General features: G+C 54.5%; 2 protein-coding genes across 3 annotated transcripts in view; one reads left to right on the top strand and one right to left on the bottom strand.

Moving 5' to 3' along the window:
- The window catches only part of LPIN2 (lipin 2), an 88,499-nt gene extending 84,382 nt beyond the window's left edge, over positions 1–4,117 (top strand). For both annotated transcript variants that reach the window (XM_028092357.2, XM_028092356.2), the window contains exons 19-20: positions 571–674; positions 989–4,117. In XM_028092357.2, coding sequence (XP_027948158.1) covers positions 571–674; positions 989–1,133 — 249 coding nt within the window. In that variant the 3' untranslated portion in view covers positions 1,134–4,117. The remainder of the gene's footprint in view (positions 1–570; positions 675–988) is intronic.
- A 2,586-nt stretch (positions 4,118–6,703) lies between these two features.
- The window catches only part of EMILIN2 (elastin microfibril interfacer 2), a 49,463-nt gene continuing 43,008 nt past the window's right edge, over positions 6,704–13,158 (bottom strand). Inside the window, exons 5-8 of the mRNA XM_028092360.2 lie at positions 12,665–13,078; positions 11,364–11,396; positions 10,725–10,853; positions 6,704–7,716 (exon numbers count right to left, since the gene is read on the bottom strand). Coding sequence (XP_027948161.1) covers positions 7,379–7,716; positions 10,725–10,853; positions 11,364–11,396; positions 12,665–13,078 — 914 coding nt within the window. The 3' untranslated portion in view covers positions 6,704–7,378. The remainder of the gene's footprint in view (positions 7,717–10,724; positions 10,854–11,363; positions 11,397–12,664; positions 13,079–13,158) is intronic.

Raw genomic sequence — 13,158 nt, 5'->3', positions numbered from 1 at the left:
AGTTGTATAAGCAAAATGAATGTTCTGAATGGGTTTTCATTATCTCTATTCTAAATTTCTGCTGTTGGGGAGGTCCTGTAGGTGGACATCTGCCCTAGAGTTTTGGTGTATGAGAAAGGGCACTTTGTTTCTGTGGCTTTGATTCCATTTCCTCAGGTAGTTCTGACTCCTGTTCTGAGTGCTTCTAAGCCGTGTCCTTGGATCCACCCCAGGGAGCGCTCAGCCTTCCCTGATACTTCCCAGCCTTTCCGCACAGACGGGGCCTCTGGTTCTAGGCACGCAGGGGTTGTTGCTCTCCGGCCTCTGGCAGGCAGTGCAGCCCCGCCTGCTCCCGGGCCCCTGGCCTCTGCTCAGCGCCCAGGGTTCTGACTCTAGTGGTCTTGGGTTTGGCTCCCCTCTTCAGTTCAGGTTTGTCTAGAGCTCAGCTTCAGGGGCAGAGCTGCATTGCTCCAGCTCCACATGTTGTACGCTGTCTCCTGCTTGTGCAATTCTTCTGGCTCACGAGGAACCAGAGAAGCATCTCTTAATGTCTTCTCTTGTAATCACCGTGTTTAATGTTTTCTTCTCCAGGATGTCTATGCTTACACACAAGTGGGAGTTCCAGACTGCAGAATATTCACCGTGAACCCCAAGGGTGAATTAATACAAGAAAGGACCAAAGGAAACAAGTCCTCGTAAGTATGTTCTTGTTTCTCAGCCCACCACCCACAGCCAGGGGTGAAGCTGGGGACAGAGAGAGTCTGAGGATCAGGCCACCCTCGAAATAGCAGAACTGCATCTGCCTTTTGGAGGCTTTCCTCTTTGCCTGGGTGTTTTCTTCTCTGTAATAGCATCTGTATCAGGATCGCCGACGAAGAGGAGGGCTGTGCCCCGGGAAGGGATGGACACCTTGCTCTGAGGCCTCTCAGTAGCTTCACAGCGCACAGTCCTGGGCTCTGACGTCACTTCAGGGTGACAGTTTGTGCTGTTCTTTCCCAACCCCTTCTAGGTATCACAGACTGAGTGAGCTCGTGGAGCATGTGTTCCCGCTTCTCAACAAGGAACAGAATTCCGCCTTTCCCTGCCCGGAGTTCAGCTCCTTCTGCTACTGGCGAGACCCGATCCCCCAAGTGGACCTGGACGACCTGGCATGAAGCGGCACCTCCCAGGGAGGTCCTCAGGCACACGCCTCACAGCAGGGGAAGGTGACCAGCACTTCTGCTGGACAGAGGCCACTGGGCTACCCTCCAAGCCACAGGTGCCGGACAAGACACGTGTTGACAGCCAGGCACCAGCAGGCACTGGGAGAGCTCCTGGCACTGGAACTGTTGTCCTCCTTCGCCTTCCTGGGCCTGGCAGGGTTGCCGCTCAGAGCCCTGGGCAGGTGGGGAGCTCGGACCTGCGGTTGGAGGCCTGGGCTCCTGTCACTGGTCGTCCTCATACATGCGCTGTGTTAAGTGTGTGCTGGTGTTCCTTTAATTGAATAATTTAAAAGGAAAAAAACTAAGAGGGGACCAAAACATGTATAAAGTAAAGTGTTACAATTTCCACTGGGCAGTTGAGAGTGTTTCTCTCTAAAACCAGGGCTTTCTTTAGGGGATCAGGGTCCAGTGAGCTGCTACAGGTCCAGTTAGTGATGTTGGTTCAAACCACCTGTGCACGTTTCTTCCGTGGGCTCTTCCTTCCATGCCACCATGAAATAGGATGTCTGCTGAGTGGGCTGCTCCAGGCAGGGGCCCGGGCCACTGACCCCAGCCCCGCAGACATGGGCTTCTGGGGAAAAAAAGCCCCTTAGATCATCGCCTTCTTGTCTTGGACCCAGTCAGGCAGACAGGTCTTGCTGGATGAGCTTGGTGCCCGTAAGAAGAGTACTATAGGTGGGAGCTGATTGGATGACAAGCAAGGCCTTAGAAATGCAGATATGCACTCGTGCGGGGTCCTGGAAGAGTTCTTTTCTCTGTCCCTCTGCCTGCAGCTTTGTCTCCCAGCCTGGTTGTAATGAGTCACGGTGGTCCGAGCAGACAGCCCCAGGGGAGGGTCTGCCCTGTGACCCCCTCCAGAACTGAGAGCCTGGGTGTTGATGGTCACCTCGGTGTTAGAATCCAGAGGACTGTCAGAGAGGAGGCTTCCGTGCACACACAGGCCTCAGCTGGAAGGGAAGCGGTCAGCCGGGTCCCAGAGCATAGAGTGGGAGCTGTGGATCCAGGTGCCCGCTGGGGGCCGCTTCCGTGCCCACCTCTGCTTGCCCGGGACTTGCACTGCAGTGCTCTCCTTGCTCTCCTCCGTGTAGTTTGTCCCTCCCAAGTAGTACTGACCTAAGGTGGAGAAATGGGGGTGGTTATTTTTCTAGATTGGAGAGTTGGCAGTCCCTTTAGTTTGGCCATTTCTCCGCGTGCTGTTGGGTGCCGAGACTGTGGTAGAGCCCCCCAAAGGCAGCTCTCAGTGGCAGAACATGGAGGTGCATGCTCCCAGAGGACCAACATGTGCTTCTTCCAGTGCAAACCTTCCCCCTTCTCAATAGTGCAAGGACTAATCGTGTGAAGAGTTTATTTATGTACAGTAGGTTAAGCAAACTAGGTTATGTTTCTGGGAGATTTTGCCCAGTTAGTGACTTACAATCCTGGTAGAGCAGCGGTGCAGCTGGTGGCCTCTGAGACGCCGCCCATGTGTCCTCTCCACGCTTGTTTTCCAGGAGGGACATGAGCTTTCTGCACTGAACCTGAGCTTATTAGGGCTTCTCTGCACACGTGCGGTACCGGAAATCTTCTCAACCTTCTGTAGTCCTCTTTAGGTTGTCTTTAAAGAGTTTTTTGATTAGACAGTTCCTTTTCCTTGATAAGCTCTTCTCTGTGGACACATGGGCCTCGTGAAGGTCCAACCCAGGAGCCCGGGTGTCCCAGCCCTGTGCCGACAGTGGCTGGCCCCTCTGTCCCAGTGTCCGTAAGCACTAGACTTTGTCATTCTGTTGCTGCAGATCCAGTGGGTACTACATTCGCTAATTAACGTGAATCTTTTTCCTTATTTGAAGGAGTCCCTCTTGCTGAAAGTGGATGATTATTCTCACTATAGTGTTATGAAAGTATTAAGTTTGTGCTGAAACCCATTGCCATTTGGTACAAATGACATTTGTTCTTTCTGTGAAAGAGTTACCCTCGAGTGTGTGTGTACACAGACCCTTCTAATGGTGAGCTAATGAAGAAGCGTTAGCCCCGTGTTGCTTTCGGTGATGGGCGAGGTCACGGGGTGATCGCAAGCAGATTGGGCTTTTTGAAGTCATTCTCTCGGATGTTCCACTGGTGAAATGGCCTTGGCCCCTTTCCCTCTCTCCAGTTCAATCTGACTTGAGTATTTGCCTTGCTCCCCACGTGCTGAAGCTTGTCTGGCTGTGGTGTCAGCATCTGCGTCCCTGGCAGGCGTGAGGAAGGGCACGTGTGGGCCCGGAGCATGCACACTTAGCCCCCGTGTGTGAGGACTGTGTTTGCTGTGCTTAAAACCATCTGCATAGTTTTCAACTGGAAAAAGAAAAAACTTACTGATGTGATGTACTAAAATGAAAGCTGCTAACGGTCACAGAATAGCTGAGGAACAACAACTAGCTAAATGCCCAGAAAGTGCCTGTGCCCTGTAGGAGTGCATGCGGCCCTTCGGGACGATGTTCTTGAAGGTGCAGGCAAGACCTTTAAAGATAAGTAGAAAGTAAATGCTTTCTCCTTTTGCTAGTTGGTGAAAACAAACTCTTCCAGGGAATTTTAGCATCATTTTATGTATCCTGTTTACTCTGGGAAGCCTTGTTTTCCTGTTTTAGAACATGCTGTGTTTAATGAAACCAGTTAAAAATTGAGTTTTTGTTTAAGTGCTCTTTCCAGGTGAAAACTACTTTTTTGGTTTGTTTTGAAGGTAAGAAAGGGAGGGGGAAACTTCGTTGTTTTAATTTAATAATTACATTTAGTCTGATGAAGTATTTGATTATTAGCAATGCCACTAATAAGTTTTAAGTTGTCAGAAATTAATTGTAAACATCAGTACAGTACTCTCAGTCATGGCAAAGACAGTTATCCTAAGATAAATGGCTCCTATTTTGGTGCAGTGTCTGATGTTCAAAACAAGATGTTACAACAATAAACAAACGTAAACTGAATGCATTTGACTCCTTCCTTCAGAGGACATTTAAACCATATTCTCTGTACTCTTGCCAGAAACTGATAATTTCCATAAATTAGCATTTTGATCTTTGCTGACACTTAAATTCATCTACAGAAAGGACTTCTTTTTGGTGCTTATTTTTATAAAACCTGACTCCAAAAGTGAGGCTACACCCACAGGAACCAACCTCTCTTGCTTTGTAGGTTCTGCCAGATAATGATTCATTCATACATATGTAATTCCGGGTGTGTTCTCACTGGCATCCTCTAGGCTGGGTTCCCCGCAGCCCATGAGGGGTCCCCCCGGGAGGCCTGCTCAGAGCCTTTGCCACCCCACCTTTCATTAAACCCTCCCTCCGGGTGAGTACCACTTAGCAGTTCTGATGTTTTCATCAGCCTAGGAGAGTCAAAGTGGTGTTGGATCAAAAATCACACCCCACATACTATTTGAGTATCTTATCCCCTCAGGTTGCTGGGCTCTACCAGATGCAGCATGTGCTGGACATGAATCCCAAAGCCCTCCTTGAGAGCCTACCTTCAAGTATGGGAAAGCGTGTCATGTCCTCCTGCTTCACCTTGACGTGAGCACAGGGTGAGGGGACCGGGGGTCTTCGGGGGGTATGTAGGGAATAGAAAGGACACACTTAGAGAGACGTTGACTGGAAGGAGCTGGCTTCCAGCGCTTGGGGGTGGAGCAGTAAGGGCTCATCCCTGCAGCTCATAAGAGTGGAGTCTGCTTTTTTCCTTTCCTTGACAGGACAGTGTAGGGGAAGAAGGAAACGTGTTCAGGAACTGGGTGCATGTGTATGTGAAGGCATGTTGTAGATCTTCAAGTGTGGATTGGGTCTGTCCCTCTGATCACAAACACTCCTTTCAAACCAGTCGTGAGAAACCACAGGAAAGATGATAGGGCCACCGAGGAAAGCTCTATTAATGCGCTACCATGGAAATAATTGCCAATGCGGTGTGCATTGATTTGCATTCTTTAGTGCTGGTATTGTTTTGTTGTTCATCATTTAAATGAGGCCTTTTGCTAATGTTACATGTGGGGGAGAAAAAAATGTCCCAGGCCTGTCTGTGCATTAGTGCCCTGACCTTTTTCTCAGCAACAGCGTCTTTGAGAAGTCGTGTCCTGGGCGGGGTCCATACGCCTGACTCACAGGCACATAGCTTAAGGCCTGGAAGGGACTGCTCCAGAGCTCCTGGAGTCCTGAGCTCAGCTGACCTTGCGTTTTCTCTCTGTACCAAAGGATGGCCTTTCCCTTTTGAAAGATGCCATCTTCTGAAGGAGCCCTGATCTAGCTTTCATTCTGTCTTATCTTGAAGTAAACGCAGGACTGCTGTAATTAGACTTAGTTTACCTTGCCGATCTTGGATACACAGAGCTGAAATTCACCTTTTTCAGTAAAGGAGGGTGCACTGAGAGAGGAGGACCAAGCTTTGCTCAGTGCTCTAGAGAACCATCCAGAGAGCAGAAAGAATAGTCACTGTCTCCCTTCTGTCTGGCCCCTGCTTTTCTGGCTGTTGAGCATTTGTCCCCTTTGGCACTGAGTAAGGTCTTTATAGGGGGTGTGAGGGCGAAAGTAGGTACATGTGCCAACTGGGTTTTCCTGAAAATGTTCCACTGCATTGGGGTTTTTCCCATAAGTCATTTCTAGGACAGACAGACTCTTAACAGCCACCTTTAGCCAGTTCCCCAGCTGTTGAAACGGGAAGAGAATGCCTCCCCCCCCCCGCCCCCAACTCCTGGACAGAGAGATCCAGATTTTAAAGTCCTAAAACCACAGACTGGCGGTTCTTGGTCACTTCTCCCTACCTGGGTCAAGGGAATGAGAAAGAAGGCTCCTGTCTGAAGTGTCCAGTGGCCACTCTGTTACCTCATTTGCGAGCCGTCCTGGAAAATCAGCATTTTTTTATAGCATAAGAGTATCCAGTGGCTTGATTTCAGGCCCAGGAAACTTGCTTCTCTGATCCGCATCTTTCCCTGGGGCTCTAGGGGGACTTGCCTCCCCAGGGGCACTTGCTTGGCCAACAGATTTTACCAACCTGATGAGCAGGGACCATCTGAAGCTAAGGGTCTTGTGTCGTAGAGGTTTCTTTGGCTGCTGATAAAGGAGCAACATGCCTGGGCTTCCCTGGAACAGAACGTGCTCTCCATGGGAAGATTCCTGCTTTTCTCCGATGATCTCAGCTTTCAGTGTGATCAGTTTTATGTTGGGCCTGTTGTTGCCTGGGAACCTGAGAGTCCTTAAAGCCGCATCTGCTGTGAGCTGTGCAGCGAGCAAGCTCATTAGCTCGGGCAGCTGCTGATGAGATGAGAATTTTAAGCATCCCCTGGAGGAGCCCCTCTTTAGCTGTGGGGATCATAGGGGGGCCTTGACCTCCAAGCACATCTGGTTTTTTATAAGCAAAAAAAGAAACCCAAGTGTGTAGCTTGCATAGTGAGGGGTAACAATTAATTAATGGTTGAGATTGATTTATACAAGCTTGCTTTCTACAGCCATTTAAAAAAAGTCAATTACCTTTCTGCAGTTTGTTTTTAGCAACACCTCTCAATCTAGAAGGCACCAGACTTCAGTAACTTGAAGTGGTTTTACATCTTTATTGACACTCCCTGTCTTTGCACTTCACATGTACACGTCATTCAAGGAGCCCCACAGGCCGCACAGTCTCCCGGCCCGCCTGTACCGCTGGGCCAGGGCCCGGAGCACGAGGCAGAGCCAGCCCAGGCCAGCCTGCACCTTGCCCCCAGGTCTCTGTGGTGGCACGTGCGGCTTCAGCCCTTGAGTTTTTAACATTCTCCTGCAGGCGCTGTGAATAAAGAAAGACTGTGGCCACCGGCACCACCTGGCCTGCCCTCATCCCCTCCGCCTTGTAGCCCAGCAGCTCTCCCTCCTCCAGCAGCAGGTCGTGCTCCGCAGTGGGCACCCAATCGGCCCCATGCAGGCCCCTGGAGCAGAGCTCCTGCCGATGCGGCACCAGCACCGGAGGCCGCAGGGGAGGGAGGACGCTGCTCCTCAGGTAGCTGGGCGCAGCGACAGCAGGCCGTGGCCCTGTCAGGCACGTGTCCTCGCCACCTGCTGGGGAACACTCAGGTGTGTGGCCTCAGCAGCCACGGCAGGCCTGAATCTCAGGGGAGGGGTTGGGATGTTCACAGAAAACTAGATCAGTGCTCCAGTTACATACATCAGAAACTGCATATATTAAAGCTTCCCAGTTCTTACGACTATCTTTCCCAGTACCTTTCCCCAGCCACCCTAGAGGTGAGAAAGGAAAGGATATAAGAAAACCCCACTAAACGTGGAGTACATTTCATCAAAGTCCGTGTGAGCCAACCGGCCCCCAGTCACCACGATGTTGACACCATCTCCTGCCTTCAAGTGCACGACGAGGTGGAACGCCCCCGGGCCCCCACAAGTGTGCAGAGCCCCCTGGGGCCGGTGGTACTCCAGGAACTCCCTCTTGTAGCCGGCCGTATGCAGCTGGGCCACACTGGCATTGGAGACCGACAGGACAGCTTCCACGTACGTGTCCCTCTCAGGAGTGAGGGTGGCCGTGATCAGGTAGCGCCCATCATACGGAGCCGTGAAGATGCCTGGGAGGAGGAAGGCAGACACTCGTGTCCCGGGACACCATCCCAGCACCTTTGGGACAGGTTGTCCGTTAACCCAGATTTGGGAGACTAACGATCTGTTTTTCCAGGACTGTCCCAGGAGACAAACTGGGAGAGTTGGTCACCCGACCCATAGAAGGCAGGCTGATCTGAAGGGAGGTAGCCCCTTTCTGTACTTGAACCTGCCCTATGCCCACCCAGTGACAGACCCCCTTAGCTGGTACTGCCCTTTGCAACAAACCCAATCCTCACGGTGAGACCCTGTCTTCTGCTTGTAACCTCCAGAAGAGGACAAATACTGCCAAACCCCCAGCATGTGGTACGATCACCGTTAACTCACCTCCACCCAGAGCAGCCTTCAGGAGAACTTGCCCCCTGCGGTTGTGCAGGGAGAGAACTAGCCAGCCTTGCTGGAAGAGAGCTCAGTCCCTCTAACATTCCTGGCAGCATGGCATACCTGCCTTCACCGTGCTGTGTGTGCAGCACAGGCATCAAGACTCAGGGCCGGGGCCCAGCCCGGGGCCTGCTCCCACCTCCCCTAAGGTTTAGTGGGGTGGCACCAGCTGCCCAGATTCTGGTTGCCATTTGGGAGTTTTCTCCAGCATGGAAAGCACCCCAAGACCCACTGAGAATAAGCCTCACAATGTGTGTGCTAGGCACAGAATCTACGAAATGTATGAGTTGCTTCCTGAGGAGATGGGGCCAAAAAGAAGCCACAAAGCTTGTGGGAGAGACCACAGCCAGCCCTCATGCGGAAGAGCCAGGCTCCTTGTCTTGGACCAGTATACAGGTGGCATCCATTTATGGCCAGAAATAAGCTGGCATTCATTGAACCAATGACCCACAGGTTCTGGGCCTGGGGAAGCAGTGCTCGGAGGTAAGAGGCATGAGAAAGAAGAGATGGATTTGTAGGTGGACCATTTGCAAAGCGACAACTGGCCCCAAAGCCAGACGAGGTCGGAGACCCCACCAAACGCTTGCAGCAGCCACTTCCCCTGGGCTGTGGGGAGGGGGCTAGACATGGACGCTGACCACAGGCCAAGAGCCACAGAATGGAGGGCCCAGGAGCTGAGAAGGAATCTTGGGGGCTGGGTCTTCATCTGCCCTGAAAAATAGAAAATGCCAGGCCACCCTGCTCTCTTCCCCAGCTTGTAACGGTGAGTAATCTGAAGCTCCACAGTCTTCCTGAGGGGCACCTGGACCCTGAAAACAGACCTGGTCCCAGCATTCCAGGCCCATGGCCTCTTTCCTCGCTTAGAGACTGCCTGTGCTGAGTCCACATTCAGGGTCTCCCAGAATTTCCTTTACTGAGGACCTGCTCAATGAGAGAATACAGTTCTGGGCTGGGCATCCTGGAATGTGCCAGAAATGTGCCACCATCCCTGCTTGCAAAGACCACCTGACCTGTCAGGGTGGACAAGCTACCCCACCATCAAAGGCAGCATGGAGTGAGGGCCCAGGAGGAGGCTGTATTTGTGTAGAAAAAAAGGTCTCTGAAAGCAAAGGCCCTTCTTGCACCCCGGCCTGCCTCTGTGCCTCAAGAGCAGGTTAAAAAGAATTATTCACAAAAAAGAGCAGGTTAAAACTGCAGAGTCCTGGGGCGCCTGGGTGGCTCAGTTGGTTAAAGGTCTGCCTTTGGCTCAGGTCATGATCTCGGGGTCCTGGGATCGAGCCTCATGTTGGGCTCCCTGTTCAGCAGGGAATCTGCTTCTCCCTCTGTGCCTCCCCTCATACTCGCTCGCTTGCTCAAAATCTTAAAAAAAAAAAAAAAAAAAGTCCTGCGCTTGACTTCAACGGGCCTGGAGGATACCGGAGTTCCATTTTTTTTCAAGTTCTGCAGGTAATTTTTATGCTCACTAAAACTTAAGAACCACTGTAGGATTTATTAGACGGCCACGCAGGGCAGACATGAGGGTGAGGGCTAAAAACTCTGCTGAGAAGGAATCCCGTTTCATCTGCCTCCTCATAACCTCCCTCAACTCCCACTTGCCATCACACCCATGTAGCTCCTCGGCAAGGACCCGTGTGGGCACCTCAGCACGCTGGCGCTTGATGGGCCCAGAGACCGGCTTCTCAGAGTCTGTGGGCTACTCGGGAAAGGCCGCCCAGCTGCGTGGGCCCTCAGCACCTGCAGCGGGGCTCTGCCCTGACCTGCCCTGGGCCCACCTGGAGCTGTACTTCCCTCCATGCTGCCCATGGGCTTGGCGGGGAAGGGGGGCCCTGACCTGCCTCCCCTTCATATAGGGGACAAGATGCCCGTGTCTGGCCTCTCAGGAAGGCTCTGACTCCAATCTCTGGGGACAAAGATGGACAGAAGCCCAGGCTCAGGTGTGATGGAAAGGAGGAAGCCTACACCACAGGAACCTGAGGTGACCTTGGTCCTCACTCTTGTCAGGGGCTGGGGAACAACACACATGCCCCAGGCAGAACCCAGGCCCACAACTGAAGTGATTCTGTTCCAGAGCGGGAGACCCCACAAGCAGGGTCTGGCCCCTTCTGGAAGGAATGCTGTCCCCTTCCTTGGCTCTGTTCATCAACAAGCTTCTGAAGGAGACAGGGCAGGGGGTTGGTCTCCCGTCTGTCCTGTCTCGGTGTGAGGACAACAGGACACTGAAAAAGGCCTCTCGCTGGCATGGAGCGACAGTGGGGAGGGGCCAGGGCACAGTAACTGTGGCGGGCAGAGCTCCACGGCCTCCACAAACAAGTGGGACGGCGCTTCCCATGGCAAGTGCCGAGGGCTGGTATGCTGATCTCATGACTAGAAAATGTCACTGCACACCCACCCACCCTGCAGCCTGTGAGCTGGAAACCTCCATCCAATCCCACAAAGTGGGGAAGAGTACCAGGGGCCAGGTGGTCCCCTCACGCGCCCGCAGCTGCCCAGGCACCTCCTCCAGCGTGGCGCCCCCACCCCACCCACACGCCCTGGGGAAGCAGACGGGACGGGGCCCCACTGGCGTTGGGAGACAGTGCACAGTCTCCGAGCTTACCAGTGTTGGGGTTGTACACATCTCCATCGTTCACCAGCACTTTGTTAAAGAGGACGACGCCCCCATCGCTGGGGAAAGGCTTCTGAGTGAGCCCCGCAGAGAAAGACACCAGAGAAGGCACTGGAACCCCTGGAGCCAAGAGGGCATGGAACATTCGCAGGGGTTAGAGGTCAGGGTCTGGAGCACTGAGGCCCGTGTGCCAGGACAGGCAGCCTCGCCCGTACTCTTCTGCCTTAAGGTGGTAAAGCACCGTGGGACGCGCAGGGGGACGGCACTGGCGGGGGGCGGACACGCGAGGCCGCATACCCGTGTGACACCGTGGCCACCCTGAGCCCCCGACACCCACACACGCGCAGAGTGGGGAACTGGGAGGCTGGGCGCGGCACCAGGCAGAGACCCGGCCAGTGAGCCTCTCGGCCGACTCCATCACTTATTGATTTATGAGGGCAAGTCCTTGTCTCAGGCATGACTCTGACCCTCTCGAGGAGCAAATCTTGGGGGGGGGGGCGTCAATCCAGTCAGCAGCGGTTTCCCCCTCAGTTGGTGGACCCCGGCTTCCACCCACACTAACAGCCCAGAGGGAGCAGGCAGGACACGCCGGGGAGGGGCAGAGGCGGCCTGGTCCCCCAGCACACGTACCTGGGGAGGTTACCGGAGGGGAGTTGGGGTATCCTGAAAAAAAAATGGGGTCGAACGTCAAACAGGAGCCCCTCTTTTTCTCCCTGCTCCTCACGCTACTTCTTTAAATAGACAAAACAAGCACCCCCCCTTCCCCCACCCCCAACAAGCTGCCTTCCCAGAAGGAGAGGCACAGTTGTGCCCCCACTGTGCCTGCTTCCTCCCTGGCCCACTTCTCCCGACCAGAGAAGAGCCCTGAGGGCAAGCTGGCTGGTGGAGGAAGAGAAAGAGGAGGCTGGACTGTGCTGCATGAATGCATGGATGGGTGGCGGGGGTGGAAGCGCTGATGGACAAAGGGCCAAACGGCAGGAGATGCAGTATAGACAGCCATAATGCATGGCGTGACCAGGAGAGGAAGTGTCCTTTCTGGAGAGGCACAGTCGCCTGGGGGAGAGCTGTGATGGCTGCAGCTTGGGGTGGCTGAGCAGGAACCAAGCACCCGTGCCTCCTTGTGTTCCCGGCACGGACCCCGCCTGCCTGGCAGCCATGGCACTTCAGGGCCCCCGGGTGCGCCAGCCCCTCCCAGCTGGGGTCAGCCTGCTCCGGTGTGCACTGTCCTACGCAGCACCATCCGCTTACCTGTCCTCGCCCCGAGCCTCCGTTCCCTCATGTGTTAAACGGGACTACCCTGGACTGCACAGTGCCGTCAGGACAGCTACAGCAGCCCCAGCACCAGATTCAGTCCCTGGCACGCAGCAGGGGTCACACACCTGCTCGCTCCCTTTTTCTCCTCCCTCCCTGCCTTGCCCTGCACAGCTCGCAAGTAGTCCTTCCTGGCCAAGCACTGAACGGGGGTTTTCTCCATCACCCTCAGAGCTGCCCCCAAAGCTCCCACTATTACCCCCACTTTGCCTGTGAAGGAGCTGAGCCTTCCAGGGGTTATGAAGCCGTCCCAGGCCCCAAAGCCTGTGTTCACATGGCTGAGATTTGAGCCAGAACCTTCTGGCCCACCCACTCTGAGGGGCGGCATTCTCTGCTGTTGCGGAGGCTCCCAGTCCACACTGGTCTCCTAGGTACACTTTCCTACTGGAAGTGGGACGAGATGTTTACTGCACTAACCCTGGGGGTGCCCCAGCCTCTGGGGGTTCGATTAGCATGAACTCATCCCTCAGCACCTCTGAAGAGCTCTTTTTTGGAACTTGCATCTGGAAAGACCCTGCAGCAGTCCCCCTAAGGCTCAGGCTGACCCTCCATATATTCTCACAATGCCCCCCCCCCCCCGCCCCCACCGACTCAGATGTGCCCAGCCGCAAGGGCCTTACCTGGTGCTCCCGCGAAGCCTTCAGCGCTGGGGATGGGCCCCTGCCCCGTCTGGCCGTCCACTCCTTGGGGCAGGCCCCTCCCCGACACGCCCATCCTCCCCGGAGGCCCGGCCTCTCCAGTCTCCATAATGACCCCGGTGGAGCCAGGCAAGTAGGGCATCCCTGTCCAGCCCGGCCATGTTGGCGGGGGCAGCGGGTGCGGGGGTCTCTTGGGCAGGACAGGCCGCTGGCCTGTGTGTGGCCGTCTTCTGGGGTCCTCAGGTAGTGGGGGAGCGCTCGGTGTCGGCAGAGGGGTCGGCTCGGGATGAGAGGCCTCCGTGGGGGCCTCCTCCAGAGCCGGGTGGGAGGGCCTTCCAGGCACCTGCGGGGTCTTTCCTCGGGGCGGGGGCGGCGGCGCTTCTGAGGGCTCCTCGGCTGATCATTTGGAAAGTGGAGAGAAAAACGCAGGGTTAAGAACCTCAGACTCGACTGCTCAGCCCCAGGCCCCTCGGTGA

Source organism: Eumetopias jubatus, unplaced genomic scaffold, assembly GCF_037043125.1.
Source record: "Eumetopias jubatus isolate StellerSeaLion01/CBP00866 unplaced genomic scaffold, mEumJub1_p1.0 scaffold_16, whole genome shotgun sequence".
Taxonomy (NCBI): domain Eukaryota; kingdom Metazoa; phylum Chordata; class Mammalia; order Carnivora; family Otariidae; genus Eumetopias; species Eumetopias jubatus.
Note: the sequence above shows the minus strand (reverse complement) of the source record. Positions and strands in the feature narration are given on the sequence as shown.